The 19,249-nt window shown below is 36.6% G+C and overlaps 1 protein-coding gene across 2 annotated transcripts in view; it reads right to left on the minus strand.

The window, feature by feature from the left end:
- Positions 1–13,727, minus strand: part of LOC106066294 (transcription factor Sp9-like) — a 41,362-nt gene extending 27,635 nt beyond the window's left edge. Inside the window, exons 1-2 of one of the 2 annotated variants that reach the window (XM_056014824.1) lie at positions 13,539–13,727; positions 10,127–10,534 (exon numbers count right to left, since the gene is read on the minus strand). In XM_056014824.1, the coding sequence (XP_055870799.1) occupies positions 10,127–10,141 (15 nt within the window). In that variant the 5' untranslated portion in view covers positions 10,142–10,534; positions 13,539–13,727. Of the gene's footprint in view, positions 1–10,126; positions 10,535–13,447 lie in introns of both variants that reach the window. The other variant, XM_056014825.1, reaches the window with a different exon arrangement.
- Positions 13,728–19,249: the final 5,522 nt, after the last annotated feature.

Raw genomic sequence — 19,249 nt, forward strand, 5'->3', positions numbered from 1 at the left:
AGGATGTGCTAATATTATATGATATTACGTTATTGTTTGTTGTTTGTGTTTTGTGCGAAAGCAAAAGGATTAGATGGAAATAAAAATAGAGTTTCCATTGGATTGATGAAAGATGAATAGAGGGGTAATAACTCGAGTGTGAAGTTTAATTCTGAAATTATAGACGCCAAACCCGAATAATGGACTATTCTTGCATTATTAAGAATAACTTTTGGATCTGTTATACTCGATTCTGTAAATTTTGCTTCAAGGTTAATTAGTGTAGCCATAAAATACTCGCCATTTAGATCTATTATTAGTAAAGGTAACAAGATACCTGGAATTCGCTGTATATCATGCAGTTTTATTCGTGGCAACAAAGTTTAAAATGTAAAACTAACTTTAAAAAAAACTTTGATCTCTGTGGGAAAAAATATTTTTAAAATGTCAACAAAGTCAAAGTACTGATAGACCTAGATCTAGGTTTAGTCTTTGTGATAAATTTTTAATCCATAAATGTTGAAAAAAAAGACACCCGTTGACACTATTTGTCAATCAAATATATTAATTTATGTATTTACAAATAAATTTCGGACACCCATTTGGGGGCCCCCCCTAGGTGGGGGCCCGGGGGGATTTTAAATTTATCCCCCCCCCTCCCTCCCCCCCCCCTTAGTTACGCCACTGGGGGATGGGAGCGGGCAGGGTTTGAACCCTCGACCGTCGATAAATCCGAACGACAGTCCAGCGAGCAAACCGCACAACCAGGCAGCCATACATGCCATAGTGATATCCATGCGGCCATTATCTTATAAAATACAGATGCGATTTAAAAAAAAGAAAATGATTACTGTAGTCCTACCGGCCCAGTTAGGTAACGGCCCACCGGGCATTTGCACAAATGCCCATATAGCCAGTCCGCCCCTGCTAAGACTGCTTCATTGATCCTTATGGAAATTTGTTGTGATTACAAGGACTCTTTTCTCATATAAAGACAACACAACAGAAACATACACATAAATACAACAGACACAACATAGAGAGTTCATTCAGCGACTAAACAAATTTGATTAAAGCTAATTAATTGTGAACAATATGTTTGTGCAAAAAATAAGACCTTAACGCTTAATCAATTACTTATTTAATCACACCTTGAGACCTTACGTATTGTCACAGTCTCAGTTGACATTGCATGATCTAAAGTTCTGTTAAGAGTTTAAAAGACACGTGGAATTCCTGATGTAGAAAACAGGAAGTAGAATGAATAAAGTTGACTTTGAGTTCAGTCAAGTCAGTTAAGTCAAGAAGTCAAGTGGTATTCTTGTGATCGGGTGGTCAAGTAATATTTTAGTCCGCAACGGACAGTAGCGACTTAGAAAAGTCGGTAGAAATTTCAGTTAGAAAGTAACTTGTGGGCAGTTGTTGCCAGTGCTCTTTTTGAGACATGTATTAGTTAGTCTATATTTCTGCACACTGTTACCCGCTGAGATTCTGACGTGATTTGTAATCTAGAGACTTCAACGCATTGGATATATTTTTGATACCGCTGTAATGCGGATAGGATTGTTTATTATTTCTTGACTTGTAGCACTAACAAGGAGTGCAGTATTATTATTATTGTGTTGTAAAATAAACTTCATGTTTGTCTGCTGAAACGGACTTAGGTCAGTTTATACTATTTGTCTTGTCACGTGTCAACAGTACTACAGGAAGCAAGAACCCAGCATTACACGACATTCGCATTCTGCAACGTTACACCATATAACATCATTTACACGTATACATTACTTGACAACTACCAATGTGGCAATGCCATCAAGTAACCTAAAACTAACATCCATAAACACCATGACAAAAAAATACAAGCAAAGTATGTCATGGCCACAGTTGGCTCATTGTCAACAAAAAAAAATTTTTTTTTAGAAATCTTATCTTATCTTATAAAATACAGACGTTACTTTAAAAAAGAAGATGATTAAGTCCCACGCGTCATGCATCTAGTCATGCTTGTTAACCAATGACTTAAATTCTGGCTACATTTCATAAATCACAGTTAGAACAATCACTCCCAAACAAAGAGATTCACCAGAGCAGAAAAACGAAGCAGTTTTCACTAAAACCTCTAGATCAGGAATAGAAATTATTGTCCTAAATCCATGAATGTTGTATCTAGAATTGTACAAGATCCTCCATAAATTACGGACCATAATCTGGTATTAAAAAGTACATAAATAATCTCAAATATTTTCTGCAGAACAACCAAATCTTACGATTGTGATCAATGAGTGGTTCCCAAACGTTTTTGTCTCGTAGACCCCTTGCCATGGTTTCTGGTTTTCGGTAGACACCCTACTTAACTTGTATTGAATTTTTGCAAATTCAACAAAAATATTTCTAACTGTAATGAGTTAAAGAGTAAAAAAACTAATTTAAAGCTACACATTAAGTTATAGAGATCTATTTTTCTATTGATAAAATTCAAATTTAAGCTAATTAAAATAGCAATTTATATTTATTACTGGAATCACCAAACACACACTATCTCCAGCTGGAATAACCTGCCCAGTGTGCAGCCAAACATTCCGGGCTCACACAGGTCTCACATGAGGAGGCACAAAACCCCTGTGCAAAGCCCTCAGCCCCCTGGATGACAAAGGGGTCATCATCGAACCACGATGGACGAATTATATATATGTGGGGCTCAAATATTTGGTGCGCAGAACTGTTTTCACTAACGAGAAGGGGTAAAGGTGAGTACCTAGTGAGCACCTAAACCAGTCATCTTTTAGTAGGAAGGACTCATTACCCTTGGCTTGCAGCCTACCTAGAAGAAGGAAAACTAAATTTAAACTGTGCTGCCTTGCAGCTATACCAGAACATGGAAAAAGTTTCCTGGGTCAACCCTGCTAAAAATAAGAGCCGGCGACCCTTAGGCAGTTTGCAGCACACATAGCTTTTAATTTTATAACTCTTGCCACAGAAGTGACTTTGAACTGCATTGTTGCTTAAAGAAATTCGTTTAATAATATCAGATGTAGGTTTGTGTAAAAAAGTTTTTAAAACTACAAGGATTGGTAAAATCAATGTTTTATCTACAGTGTTTTCCGTATTTTGCTATAAGTAAAGAGATATTGTAAGACTCTCACAAACCATCATCTTCTCTATATGACGTCGAAAAGAGATTTTGTGGGTCTATTCTGAACTTTATCTTTGAGTGTTCTAAAGTTTTTCAAATCTTTATCTTTTTATCATGGTGGCATTGTCTCAGATGATCCTCCAGCGTAATTGGTTTCATATCGTCATAAAAAGGCACTTAAGCAACTGCTTGTTTGTCAAGGAAGGAATGAATCCCAATTTAAATAATAAACGCTGTACAGTCTACATTCTTTTTGTTAAACATTAAATGCATGTAGACAAAATGAAGATATTTAAATAAGTATTTAAATTAGATACAACAATTTTTCGTTTCAATAGCAGGATAAAATTTAAAGAATTTACAGGGGTACAAATCATATATTATTGTATGATATGATTACACTAATTTGATGTTTAATTAAAGTCACGACCTGTTTAAATGAAATCTATTGTCGTAGACCCCCAAGGATATCTCATAGACCCCAATTTATGTTTTCCCTTTCGTAGACCCCTTGGAAGTCTTCGTAGACCCCTGGGGGTCTATATAGACCATTTGGGAATCACGGCGCTAGTGGATCAAAGTCTCATTTAACTAATTCTGTACTGATATTTGATATAGCATAATATTTAACCGCAAATCTGGATACACCTCTGGAAAAGGAAGTTTAGGACTACGACTCTGATACTTATCGCTCTGGTCAATGAAATAAAAAAAAAAACTTTTTCAAATAATAACTGGGACCAATACGAGTTTTAAAAGTAAAAACTTTTTTTTTCGTTCGGCCACAATTTTTGGCGCTCTTTCTTTTCTCTCCTAATGCTGAAATCGTGGTTACGCCCATGGTGATACAAAAAAAGAGAATACATGTGCCTAACAAAGACGATACACCTTTCATGTCACCCATCTAATCGTTTACCTTCTAAGAGATACTGAGAGCGTGTGAACGGAAGTCCCCAGACACAACCAAGGTCGCACCCAGGGCGCCAGAAACGCCATTGACGCCGTTGCTTTGTACAAATAATTACAAAACAAATTATCTGAACACGAAGAGAAGTGTTCCCCCACCATACACCTCTCTTGTGACCCGCCGCTCCCCGCCCTCCTACCCCCCCCCCCCCCGGGACGTTTACGAAAAAAAAGCGCCCAGAAAGTCACGGTGATAGATCTAGCGTTTCCATTGTCAGAAGCGGCACAAACCCAAGGCGTCGCGTGCGAAAGGTGTGACACCCGATACGTAGGTATCTGGGCCACTATCTAGATCTTCACCTTCAGGTACTAAACTAGTGTGATGTAAGGTGAAAATTGCGGGTCGGTCAAAACGCACGCATGAGAGCAACGACACAATTGCATACACGGAACGAGCTAGCGTATAACCGCCCAGGGGTCTACCATCTAAAGCGTTCTTCTAAAATGCCAACTAGAGAAGTCAGCTCCCGCTCCCGGCCTTTTTGTTTTTCTCTTTATTTCTACAGAATTAATATTAGCGTGATAGTTATGGATCTGTGCTTATTATGCTATACAAGGAGGTGGCCTACAGCCTTACTAGTTAATTATTCCAGTACTTCGTGGAACACCTATTCAGAGTGTCCAAGGTTCGAATCCTGCTGAAGAATGAGATTCTTAATTTCGGGATCCTTAGAGCGCTTTAAGTCCACCCAGCTCTAAGGTAGTTTGGTTTAGGTTTTGTAATAGATGAAGATAGAAATCTACAGCCGAAAGACATCTACTTCTTACCCTAGAAAGACATCGCCATTGTTGTTCTTGTATAATACAATGACCACGTGACTTTTTTTTTCAAAAGTAGGTCAGAGATTCGGAACAACCCCATCAAATCCGCCTAATACAAGAAAAACGTAAGACGTCTTTGAGACCTACCGAATCATGAGCAGCTAAGACAAAGACGTCGTCGTGAGGTAAGTGACTTTAATATATAGAACCAAGAAATAAAGTCTCCCTGGCCTGATCCTGTAACGCCCCTCAATAACGCACCGCCGTCCCCCTTATTTTTTTTCCCAGCATTCCTTCTCTTACAGAACGTCACATGACAACTGCCTCTAACTAAATATCTCTGATCTTCCGGAACCAAATTATTTCTTAATTGTGTAGATCAGTGTTTCCCAAACGTATTCCCCAAACTCAGTGTTTCCCAAAGTGGGGAACGCGTACCCCCAGGAGTACGGGAAGACTTTGGAGGGGGTACGCGTTGTACCTCATTAACTATGCTGATTTTTTAAAAATACTCATTAAATATGTTCTATTAATAAATTAATGTGTGGTGGGGGAGGGGTACTCAGCATTAAGAAAAATTATAAAAGGGGTACACATATTTCAAAAGTTTGAGAAACACTGCCCTAACTGAACACTTCGCACATCTGAGTATTTTGCGGAAAACTTTGCTTATTTATTTTAGAAGTATATTCACATGGTGGCCTACTAGCTAATTATTCCAGTAGTTCGCGGAACACCTATTTAGGTATCTCGGAACACTTAGGTTCTGCGGAACACAGTTTGGGAAACACTGGTGTAGACTATATTAAGGACTAGGGGAGGTTGTGTGTGAAATTTCACAGGTCATCAACTCGGAACTGAGACATCAGTGTTGTCAATGCTTCGCAGCCACAGTGTAACAGTGTCTTGTGACTAACGTGTCTAGCACGTTAACTGTTCAGGTGTGTCGAGACACAGAGCATTATGTCCGATTTTGATCTTGATCTAGTTACTAATAAAATGTTTAAAGAAGGCCTCAATAACTATTAATGTAAATACCACTATCGGAAAAAATGATTTTTTAAAAATGAAAAGATCAAAATTTCTAAATCCTAAGCTTAGATGTAAAGTGACGATAACAATGATATAAAAAGAAAAGTTCCTCTTTCAGACCTTGCGAGCCATAGGGCAGATGATGTAAAGGCCATCTGTTTCTGTGGCCCATGGGTGTCATGTGGTCATCTCAACGACCAACTGCCTTTACTTTCCCAACTAATGTCAGGTACCCTTTAGAGCTGGGTGGACTCAGAGGCGTCCAAGGATCCCGAAATTAAAATCCACAGACTTCACCAAGATTTGAACCCGGGATCCCTTTACTTTATTCAATAAAATGATACTTATGAAGATATAGTTAAATCCTAGATGTCACTTACAAAGACCGCATTACGAATGAAGAGATTTCTTTATTATTTTTGTTAAGGAAGAATCTTATATAGTATATAGTATAAGAAGTGATCTTAGAACAGCTTATTGTCGTTGAGCACGCAACACTTATGTCGTCAAAGTATATTTGGTAATTTTAATTGGCCGTTGAGTAAAGACACAAGTCTTCAAAAGTAAAAGACACAAGTCTTCAGAAGTACAAGACACAAGTCTTCAGAAGTACAAGACACAAGTCTTCAGAAGTGCAAGACACAAGTCTTTAGAAGTGCAAAACACAAGTCTTTAGAAGTGCAAAACACAAGTCTTCAGAAGTGCAAGACACAAGTCTTCAGAAGTGTAAGACACAAGTCTTCAGAAGTTCAAGACACAAGTCTTCAGAAGTACAAGACACACGTCTTCAAAAGTACAAGACACAAGTCTTCAGAAGTACAAGACACAATTCTTCAAAAGTACACCACCTTGGTGTTGATATAGAAATACAATGTATTTATATACACATTTGCTACACTTATTGATTGTATTGTTTTAACATAGCTCTGCTCGGGGCCGTCACCAGAAATATTTTGGCCCCAGACAACTCGGTCTCGTATGAGGCCCTCTCAGCCAAGCTCCCTTCAAATACGTAAGAAACAAAAAAAAAGTCTGAATGGGCCCCCCTTCTGTTGACGCCCCGTACTGGAGTTCTGTTTGTTCCCGCTTGGCGGCGGGTCTGCTGCAGTGTTTAAAAAAACAACAACTGAATGTCAAGATGACTTGGACTAGTCGCAGTCAAATCTGCAGTTGACGCTAAAGAGCTCTGATCATTCACTACATAATGAGACTTCATCTTACCATTGATCGTTAAGTCTCAATGGAAACTTTTACCTTCACATGTAAAGTGTCGCTGTCAAACATGGTATCCAATGTCAACAATAAACCTTCTATTACAGATCTTTAAGCTCCGTGATTGACTTGTGCGTTTAGGATATTCCTTCAGAAATAATGATTTTAACGTCCTAGACCGCCAAACCTCTTGCGACTGATGAAAACGGGAAAGGTTCGAACTCGGGGTCTTTCGACGACAGTCCAAATCGCATACGACACATACAAACAGGCAGCAGCCGAAAGAAATACATTTTTTGGATTTTTTGGTTACAACCGTAAAGCCGTTAGTTTTTTTTTCTGTTCATTAACGTACGTTGTTATTTCTTTACGTAGAGTTTGGTCTTGGGGGCCCTATGGGCTTAAATTTAGTTAGGAAAAATATCAGTGTACCCAGCGTTACATCTTTTTTTACGGGTGTGTGGTGTTATATAATACTCTAATTATTAACAGTAAGTAAAAGTTTTAGTTTTTTTTTAAAGTAAGTTATAATAGTATTCTAGGATATTTAGTATTGTCCATTATTCCTGCCCGAGTCTGGTACTGGTGAGGATTAGACTTGCTATGGACCTGGGATTCTAGCCAGACTAATCGTTATAGAAAGCCTGAACACTGTCCGACAACGTAACAAACTGTGGGCAGTTTAGACCAATAGCTCGCTGCCACGCCACAGGTCTGTTTCGATTCTAAGGAATTAAAATATAAAATTTTGCACTCGAGAGACCATGTTTGTGGTTAACGTCAGACAGAGACAAATTCTTATCTTATATAATACAGACGTTACTTCGAAAAAGAAGATGATTGCGTTCTACGCGTCATGCATTCAGTCATGCATATTAACCAATGACTTAAATTCTGCCAAGTCACTGGTTTTCCTGGCTAGCTCAGGCAACCCATTCCATGCTCTAATAGCACTAGGGAAGAAGGAGTATTTGTACACATTTGTCCTAGCATATGGAACGAGGAGTATGCCTTTATCTTTGTGTCTTTCTGAGCATTTTATTAAATTTTGTTTTAGTATTTGAAGATTATGGTTCAGTGTTTTATGTATAATTGCTACTTTACTTTTGTGTATTTTATAATAACGGACAATTTGGCGGTAAAGAAAAATCGTATTTTAAAAAGAGTTAAATATATTATATATTATTATAATTATTATACATGTTCTCTCAATTTGTCAAACAACTCACAATAATACAAATAAATTACTTCTCGATAACAAAGCATAAAACATGTAATATTTTTTACAAAAATTACAGAATAATCGTGTGAGCCATTTATACAAGCAATAATCATTACAAATATTAATGTTAACTTATTATAAGTATTAATGTTAACTTATCTTGTTATAAAATACAGACGTTACTTTAAAAAATGATTACGTCCTACGCGTCATGCATCTAGTCATAAATTTAATTCAATGAGTTATAGTCTCCAAAATAATGAAATATATAGATTTCAAACTACTATAGACTCGTGTCTTTACAAATAAAGTCTTTGTATAGACTATGAGGGACGAATACTAGAGGAACAAAGGCACATATATAGTTAATCAGGATAGAGGTCTAATTCGCAAGAAGAAATACTATGTTAGCAACCCGGATCTACTGGGATAGATAATTATTTATCTATTTTTTTACAATACCTCTATTCAAGTCAGAACTTCATGGAGGAACCTGTGTGGACTCGGATTTTAAAAAAAAACTGCATTAAGGATGTTCCTATACATTTTATAGTTAATGTAGATTGTTCGGGAAAAAATTACTAGCTCGTTGGCCATAACGGGGAAGCTCTATTTTAACTTTTATAATTTTTCGAAGTGCACTAATAAATAAATTTCATTTTTTCTAAAACTAGATCTAGATCCAGCATCGGTTTTGAAAAGACTATCGCATTTTTGAAAGAACTGTCCGCTTTCGGGAATTCCCGTTTGTAAGGCATTATTGATTCAAGTTTAATGAATTAAAGAATAATTCTTCGCACCGTCTGCTAATGAACATCAAGTTTTGATGACGCAATTTACCTCTTTTTCAATGTAATCTAAATCTATGTAATTTGTAAACATATCAGCAGGTGTTTTCAAGAGTTTTCTTAGAGTTTCATTAATTAATTCAAATAAGGACTCGAAGACAAGCCTTATAAACTTTAGGCCTATAACAAATTGTATAAAGGAGGTAATGCATTTCTTTTAAGGTATCTAACTTTCATGCATTCCATGTTTTAATCTGAAGCTCATTCTCTTTTATTGATTCAATGTGAATGTTTTATTAAGTATATCATCTCAGAAACGTTACCCTATAACCGATACAAAAAAAAAAACTGAATAAATAGATGTTCATTGAAAGACTCAATAAAAAATATTAGTTGATTATAGGCAGACACACGAATATATAAATATTAAACACACACACACACATGAGGCTACAGACATAACACTTTATTTTAGAAAAACTAAACACCGCCTAATAAAATATCCAGACCTATGTGAAGAGCAAAGATTAAGACAAATTTCTTATTCCGCATGCTAAGACTTATTCAGATAAGTACTCTTTTTTTCACAAGTGCCATTTAAGCATGGAACGGGTTGTCTGAATCAGCCCAGCAAAAAACAACGATTTAGCAGAGTTCAAACCTCGTAAGTAACCTGACCATCTAAGTTAACACATGGCTAAGTGTAGAACTTAATACTCTATTTTTGTAAGATAAGATAAGATAAGATAAGATGTCTGTGATATATTTAAGCGACCGTTTAGTGTTTATTTAGATTCTTAGTCCAATAAATATTTTCAATGCACTAATTGAGTTTTCATAAGCGGCAGCAATCTGAATTTGATGCCAAAACACATAATGCGAACGAAAAGAATTGTAGCTAAAAAATACGAAGATAACAATAAAATTTAAATAAATAGATAATAAACAATATTTAATGGACACATTAAGAGTACAAAAAGGAGAGAGAAAAGTTTCAAAATGGATCAAATAAAATACAAGCGTACTCACCCCTACAACGGACATGACGTATCGGTGTCTACCGAGAGAGTCAGAATTACGTCACCGGTGTTCCTAGAGTGAAATGTAAGCAATGACTTCAAAATCCTTTCTCCTGCTTGCAACTTTTAAAATCCGGTGTTCAGTTAAAATATCATCCAAGGAAAAGAAATCCGAACCAAGGGGAAAAGACCTCCAATAGCTTCAACTAAACTAAAGTTGGTAAAATGATGACAGTTTTAAGAATTCACAGGTATCCTTGCAAGTTGTTATTCCACTAGATTTAAGTTTTTTGATTGACTTTACTTATAAGTTCTAGCTTCATAATGAACGGATTGATTGAGACGTGAGTAGAACTTTAAATTCAACATTTGAAAATCACAAGCAGACGACACAGGGCTGGTACAACGTCAAGACAACCTGATGAAGAGAAATTTTAAAAAAGTTTGCTTAAAACAAACGAAGCAAATATTTTTAGCGTAGGTCATCAAAAATTTTAATTGAAATTAATATGCGAAATCGAGGTAGTATAGATGTAGTTTTTAAATGTGAACTTTGAATATGAGGCTATAAAATTATGCAATAAAAATTAGATTTTAGAAATTAAATTTTAAAATCTAATTTACAAAAAAAAAATGTAAGATAGGCTACGATGTCTAAATAAATCAAACCACATTGATGACAGATGCCCAACCCGTGACCACGGTTGTGTATCCAGGATGGGCCTCTTTAGTCACATGAGAGATAGCAGATAGTGTTACTTTACAACAGTAGAATATGAAAACTTTAACCACGGCCGGTGAGGGGAAGGGAATCCTAAATTATTGAAAATTTCTAATTTTATTTGAAACCTTAAATTATATTTGTTCACCATTATGCTTCATACCAAAAACCTTTTTTTTAACATTGTATCTAAAATATAATTATTCAAATATTCAAATATCTATTCAATGAAGAGAACATAGTCTTAGAAATTCTTAAAAAATAAAAACTATATCTATAGATTATACAAATATCAATCTCAATAAAGACGGTTCGCTAATTGTATTTATATTAAATCGTGATAAATGTAAATTCACACTTATAATATCAAAAATGTATTACTAATACGATTTTCTTATTCCACAGTCGAGGACAAACTCATATACTAACTCTCTTTCTAAATGCCATTCAAATAAAGAACATGTTGACCGAAATAGGAAAACCAATCACTTAGTATGTTACGGACATAGCAAGATTTTCATCTAGGCGACACAAGCTTTAGCTTAGGGCCAGACTTTCTTAAGGACACAAAATAAGATTGTCCAAGTGGGTCTCTATGAATAATAACGAGTTCAAGTTGAAAATGAATTATTTCAGTATCTAGTAGATTTCTATATAGGCCTACTAGAGTCGACCTAGGCAAACTAGGCAGCCGCCTATGGCCTCCGATTAGTGGGGTGCCTCGCACAGGACTCAAAAGAAATTATTTTTGTTTTAGAGAAAAAATTTGCGAAGCATGGATGAAATCTGAAACACTGCAGAACTCTGTGTCTGTTATCCAAGCTCTAAGTCTGTACTATGATTCAAGGTTGATTCACGTCAATACTTTAAGCAGGAGCGGACTGGCTATATGGGGATTCGGGCAAATGCCCGGTGGGCCGTTATTCAAATCGGCCTATTGGGCCACCTAAAAGACCACTATGAAATTGTTTAAAATTTTTTAAAATAACATTCTCTTATAAAAGTGACCGTTGGAGCGTCGTGTTAAGAAAAATCTTCTACAGAATCCATTGTATGCAATTATACATATGTACAGTTATCGATACATTATCAAATTTAACATAATGATTGTGAGAACAAGTAGGCCTAGAATTGGATGCCCCTCATACGATATATGGGCAGGTTTGTATAGAAATGCCCGGGCTGAATGTGACAGCCAGTCCGTCCCTGGTAAAGAATGCATCCTTACAATCCCCTACTTGCATAAGGGGATACAAAGGTGCCCTTCCTGAACGAAGATTGTTTGTTGTCAGATGTCTGATGTTGAATGACCCGTTGTAAATATGAACAAATACAAATGTTCATGACGAGAATGCAGGATGATCTATTTTGTAGGCGCATTGTTCATACGTAGCGTTACGGTGCTGAGACTGGACTAGCAACAATTACAGAAACTAGGAACTACTTGCAGGGCCGGCCTTAGGCGTAGTCAAACTGGGCAGCCGACTAGGGCCTTCGATCGGTGGACTTTTTGTTAAGAGAAAAAAAAATAGCGAAACATGAATCTAGCTTAGCTCTAATATTCTGTACTGTGATTCACGGTTTATACATGAATGTTTTGATATTCTAGTTAGATACATATGTTAGAAGACCGTTGCTTCATCCTAAAACGTTATTTCTAGTCTGCATACAGTCAAGTGATCATGAATCGTCCATGAAACATATTAGTGCTATCGGCGCTATATGAATTTATTTTATTTGTTGATTTAGATATAGATACAGGACGGTTTATAATTCATCGCGTATTTTTCGGTCTTAATTTTTTTTTTCATTTGGGGTCACTTTATTCACTTCGCATAGGGCCTCCAATAACTTAAGGCCGGACCTGGGCCTACGGCTTCTTGTATATCAGTACAACCCGAAAATCATATCTGACACTGACATAATACTAATAATATTCTAGACTGACTAATAAATGGCCCTCATATCCAGTGGCGATTATAGGTTGTAGAGCTCAAATGCCCCAATAGTTTACATAAGTCTTATTTGCATAAGAAAAGATACCAGAAAGGTGTACAAAATTTACATACATTAAGTGTCCGATTTAGATTTGAAAAGTTCCTAAACTATTTGAGATATGGGGTCCTTTTGGGATCCTTTATTATAAGTTTAGATATGCATATCAATGCCAAATATTTCTTGGAGGCCCTACGCTATAGCTTGTGTTGTCTATAAATAAATCAGACCATTCTTATATACAGGCCCTAATGTAAACGAAGCTATTGAACGAAGCAATAGAAATATATATATATTATGTAGTGTTTCAATTCCCTTTTTTGTGCGCCCCCTACGCTGCGGCGCCCGGGGCGGCTGCGCTCCCCTCGGCGCGCCACTGGTTACTTCTCTAATAGCTTAGGGCCTTATGAACCCTAAATCCGACCCTGATGATTGAAAGAACGATAAGTGCTAGATGAATATCAGGCATAGTCGTGACATCATGTATAGGGGCCTAATTGTAGGCCTGCTCGTAGCATGTAGGTCTAAATTTAATTTTGTTAAAGTCTGTATTGCAATGTTGGCGTATTTAAACATTTAAAACATTTATTAAAACATTTATAAATTAGTTCACACCTAAAATAGATCGGACTGTTTCTTATAATTCTATATAAGAGACACCAAAAGTCACTGTGAACATTACATTAAAATATAAAACAAGTCCTACAGTTGAAACAGTTATCAGCGAAAAGCACACAAGGAATCCGTGCGAATAGATTTTTTTGTTTTCAACTTGTTATCTCCACGGTTGTCACTGACGCCTGCTCATGAAATCAAATCTATAAGCACGGACAACGTACAGAGTAAATCCAGAGTCGGATTTTTTTTTTGTTTTCACCTCACTAGCGTGTGGCTTTCTTTTGACTGCGAAACGGATTATGAAAAGCTCCCGCCACGCCTCCCCCGCCCTAACTATAGACCAGGCCTGGTAATGATTGCGGTGCAGCCAATCGCAGGGCGGCGTTCGAGGCGGATAATTCTACCCTCTGACGGTGGAGAGCTCTACAATTTTCCCGGTAGCCGTCAGAAGTCGGGTCCCGCCCACTCGTCTCAGCCGACCCGCGCTCTACCCTCCATCGGGTGCGTAAACGGTTACTGGGATGGAGGAGCGTGAGGTGGGGGGGGGGGAGAGGGGGGGAGGCGCCGTCCTGTTGCCCATCTTCTGAAAGAATCAAAGAAACAGGTCGTAAGAAAAGCCAAGACTACGAAGAACAATAGAAATGCCCATAGAGGTAGTCCGATTGGCTGAGCGATAGAAACTGGGAAGAGAATAGGAAACAAGTTCTTTTTATATATTTGTTTAGTTCTGAAATAATGTATTCGATTGTCTTTATACATTTATTTATGTTTATCTACAGAATAGGTCTACATAGTCATAGGCTCTATAAGCCTTTTCCATATGTAGCCTACCAATCAAAGCAATATTCAAATTAATGCCTGTACTCTGTACAGACTAGGGCCGAGTAACAGGGACGGCATTTCGTAGACATACGGGTATTACATTTTTTTTTTTCATTCAGGACAAGATTACATTGGAGCTGTGATTACATTGGCGAACCGGGTTCGAAACCTGGTGAAGATTGGAATTTTTTATTTCGGGATCTTTTGGGCGCCTCTGAGTCCACATAGCTCTAATGGTTACCTGACATTAGTTGGGGAAAAGTAAAGGCGGTTGGTCGTTGTGCTGGCCACATGACACCCTCGTTAACCGTAAGCCACAGAAACAGATGACCTCTACATCATCTGGCCTATAGATCACAAGGTCTGAAAGGGGAACTTTACATTGCCAAAAACGCATAAGACAAAACCGTAAGTTCCATGTTTTCACAACAATTAAGGTTGTTCAGAAATTGTTCAAACTTGACGATCATTAGGTTATCAATTGTACGTACACATGTGTCATACTTGTCAAACGAACAAAGTTCTTGAAAATGGGATTCTGTTGAAAGGAACAGTCTTTAGTTTCTATGGAAGCCCCAAAATTCCGAGAAACATAATCCTTTTTGTTGGTGCGTTTACCAGCTTACAAGCATGAATTCCTATTGTAACTGTTTTTTATGTACAACAAAGTGTACCTAGAACTGGGCTAATCAACGCAGAAAATGTTCCTGTACATCACTCAGTCATTTTATCACGTTGTGTATAAGTCATGTGACTGCGCCATAGTATACAGGCTGAAAGGTTCAAAGGAACTTTATTACTATGACCGCCTTTTCCAAGTCATTAGTAGAGAAACCTCCATAAGTTGACAAACCGGCACCGGTTTCCAGATGTTAACTTGTCATCAACACAAGATTGAGGCCAAACAGCATTGCAGTGAGCTCATGAGGAATTTAGTGGACAAGATATAAGTTGATTATGATTTCTAGCATGTCTGGTCTGGCGATTATGTTTTTTTCCCAATGAAACACGGGGAATAACTAATCTTCACCAGTTGACACCGAGAGGTCCTGGAGTTTTGTTAAAATCCCCACAGACTGAAAACATAAAATATAGTATCTGTGAGTAATCTTTTTTTTTTTTTGTTTTAAATAATGTCCAAGAACAAATAAAGCTCCACGGCCTCTCCAACGTTGATCATAAATCTCACACAACGGCAAATTAACAAATACTATTCATTACAATGCATCGTCTCGCCGTGTGATCAATCCCTAGCTTTAAAAAACAATAGTAAGAAGAGACATTATAATCAAAAAGCAAAGATATAAAAATCTTTTTTTTTAAAGGTGGTTTATTCATATTATACTTTCACTTACAATAACACACAAAACGCATCCAAGTCCCGACCATATAATAGGCCTACTGTAGTGCAGTAAAGGGTATTGAGAAGTTGTATATAGTTCATGATCATTTACACTGTTCATTGTAATATACCCGCTGGAGTTCATCAATTATAAAGTCCTAGTCGCAGATATAGGAGCATTAGCGAGTGGTCAAAACAAGATCAGTTTTTGATGTTCATTATAAAGAAGGAAGATCCAAAATTGTTCATAGTTCATGATTCACAATTGTTCTTTGGAAATATTGTTGGTTTTTTTTTTTTTATTGTATTTGGTAACCCTAAGTTCCGTGTTTTCACAATTAAGCTTAACCTCGTTCAGAAATTTTGCAAACTTAACCGATCATTAGGTTGACTATTGTCCTCTGTTGTACGCACACTACGTTCTTGATATTGGGATTCTTTCGAAAGGAACATGTCTTTTTGTTTCTATGGAAGCTCAAGGGTTCCAAGAAACATTAATGTTTTTGTTGGTGCATTACCAGCCGACTAGCATGAAATCCGAACAGTTTTAATGTATAATAAATGTACTTAGAACTGGGCTAATCAACACAATCAGCAGGGACGCAGTGTAAATATAATACTGCTTTTTTTCTTCTATAAATATGGTGTGATTATGTTTGTAAAACCAGCTTCTGTTCTTTATGCATAAAATAAACTCACAAAAGGTAAATACGTTGCACTGATATTAACTCTTGCTGCTCTCAAGTCTAGAATGAATACTACATATTTTTACGAAGACATTTTCGTATTTTTTTAAATGTTTGTCAGTGTCACAATGATGAAACATTAATGGGGTAGTTCCGAATCTCATCTCAGTCACGTTGGTGTGTTGTTTACATTAATGGCCTCATTGATTTCATTGTCATTTAAACATGAAAATAGTCTAGATCTAGACATCTTTAAGTAATAAAACGTATGGTACAATAATTCACTAATTTTTATGATTATTTAGTAGGTCTACTAGATCTAGGCTAGCACTAAATCTAGATCTACATCTTATCATAGGAAGATATTGCCATTATTTCCATGTATAAGACCACAGTCACGTGACTTTTTATAAAGTAGGTCAGAGATTCGGAACTACCTCATAAGTTGTTTTTTTTTTTTTACAATACAAACATGACATGAAACAACGGAGGAATTTCCTGTAGCTACTTTTACGTAGAACATTTTGGTAAGCAGACTTGTTGTGTGTGTGTGTGTGTGGTTTAATCAGAATATACTTTCACTTACACTAACACACAAGACAAGCAGGTTAACGCATCCACGTCCAGACCATATAATACTGTTGAGTAGTCAAAGTTATTGAGAAGGTGTATACATTTCATGATCATTTACACCAGAGGTTCTCAACCTTTTAAGCTCGTCGACCCTTTTTTACAATATACCACTCTGCCGCGACCCCCCCCCCCTCCAATAGACACACACAGCAATAGAAGAATAGACAATAACAATCCTTATTTTTGATAGTCTTAGGCGACCCCAAGGGGGTCGCGACCCACAGGTTGAGAACCACTAATTTACACTTTTCATTATAATATACCCGCTGGAGTTCATCAATTATAAAGTTATAGTCACAGATATATGAGCATTAGCGAGCAGTAATTTCAAGACCCGTTTTTCATGTTTATTACAAAGACGAAGACCCAAAATTGTTCATAGTTAAGGATTTTGTTGGTGCGTTTACCAGCTGACAGATCAGCTTGAATTCCTAATGTTCTGATGTCCAACACTATATTCTTAAAGCTGGGCTAATCGACAATGTTCCTGGACATCACTCTGTCATCCTCACGTTGCGGATAGGACGTGAGTTTGGCGCCATTGTGTACAGGTCCAAAGGAACTTCATTAGACTACTTATTTATTTGTGAATTATTTCTGCACCGTCCGCACGAAGGTATATTTCTCAACATAAAGTTATTCTTGACCGATTTGATGTAAGTTAGGTTGAAGTTTACTTGCATGATATTTTACTATGTAATAGAGATACAACAGAATCGGAACAACCGGAGTAAATAAAAAGGAATGTGAAGTTTTACATAACTAAGAACCCTTTTTTTTAAATAGATTTTTTAACAAAAAATACTTAAACAAAACGAAACAAATTAGACCTTGTCTTCTTTTTGCACTTTCTGAAAGACATTGTCAATAATATTCAAATATCAGAATAAGATGGTGTACTTTTTGCAGTTAAAAAAATGTCAATATAAAATATAGAGCAGTGTTTCTCAAACTTTTTACTAGCCAGTCTCCCCCCCCCCCCCCCAACAGTTAAAATATTTTTAAAATATATTAGCAGCGCCAATAAGAGAAAGGGGATCGCGGAGGCAGAGTTGTTAAGCGCTCGGTTTCTGAACCTGGGGTTCTGGGTTCGAATCTTGGTGAAGACATAGTAAAGTAGTAAAGACTCTAAACATCTCCTCTTAATAGCTTATAAATGCTAGATTTAAAAATAAAGGAACATTTTTAACCCCGCCTCATTTCCTCCCGTTCTTTGGAGATTACCCCCGAGAAAGAATCCTTGTTAGGCGAATGTATAGGTCTACTACACTTTAGAATATTCTGATTATAAGACTTTAGATCTAGGTTTAGAAGACGATGCATACATTTTCCTGAAAATTAATTTATTAAACTCTTTAAGGAATCCAGAGATATTTAAAAGAGGTATAGTCTTTTCAATATAAATATTTTCTCTAGCCAAATTTGAATTTCTTTCTTATTCTAGTTTTAAAAATTATAACAGTCAAATTAGAGTTTTTTCCCAGTGTCGCCAACGAGCTAAGTAATTCACCGAAATACTTCAAGTGTAAGATTTTCAGGAAAATCGTTAGAGCCGTTTTCGAGATCAGTGTTCACCTAGTTTTCACCCACCCACCCAGAAGTTTCCACGAAGTCACTAGATGAATAGAGGTATTGTAAAAAGAAGTTTTTGTTTTTTTAAGACAACTCCTCCTTTACGAACATGATCACTCTCTGGAGGATCGATTACTTTGTTCTTAATAAGACAACATTAAAAGACTAGATTCTTGTTTGGTGATAGGCCTATTGAACTAGACTTAGAAGATGTGCACTTATTTATAAAACTCTTTAATGAATACGGCGTACATGCGGAGATACCCGCTGACGTCTTTGCTCAAGATTACAATTTTCAAAACCAAATTTAGTTTTTTGGAGGTTATATTTCTATAAATTATAACGATTAAACTATAGTTTTGCCAGTGTGGGCAATTAGCCTGCAATTCTTTTCTGAAAGATATATATCAAATGAAAAAAAAATTATAGGAAAATCGTTAGATCCGTGTCCAGGTTCCCGTTTCCATAAATTTGCAAGCTGAATAGATGATTGCAATGACAAGAAAGGCAAACAAGAAAAGAGAAAAAGAAATAGTGACTATAATGTTGACTACAATAATAACATTGTAATAATAATAATAGAAAGTGTGGTTGACAAATGACCTCGAGGGCATTCTCAATGAATTGAATATACCTAAAAAAATTACTTCAGAGGGCGACGCTGCATCAGACTGGCGACGTAATGACAACATTTTCCACTGGGCTCTTTTAGTACCCCTTTCAGACCGTGCCATATATGGAGCA

This window comes from Biomphalaria glabrata, chromosome 16 (assembly GCF_947242115.1).
Source record: "Biomphalaria glabrata chromosome 16, xgBioGlab47.1, whole genome shotgun sequence".
Classification (NCBI taxonomy): domain Eukaryota; kingdom Metazoa; phylum Mollusca; class Gastropoda; family Planorbidae; genus Biomphalaria; species Biomphalaria glabrata.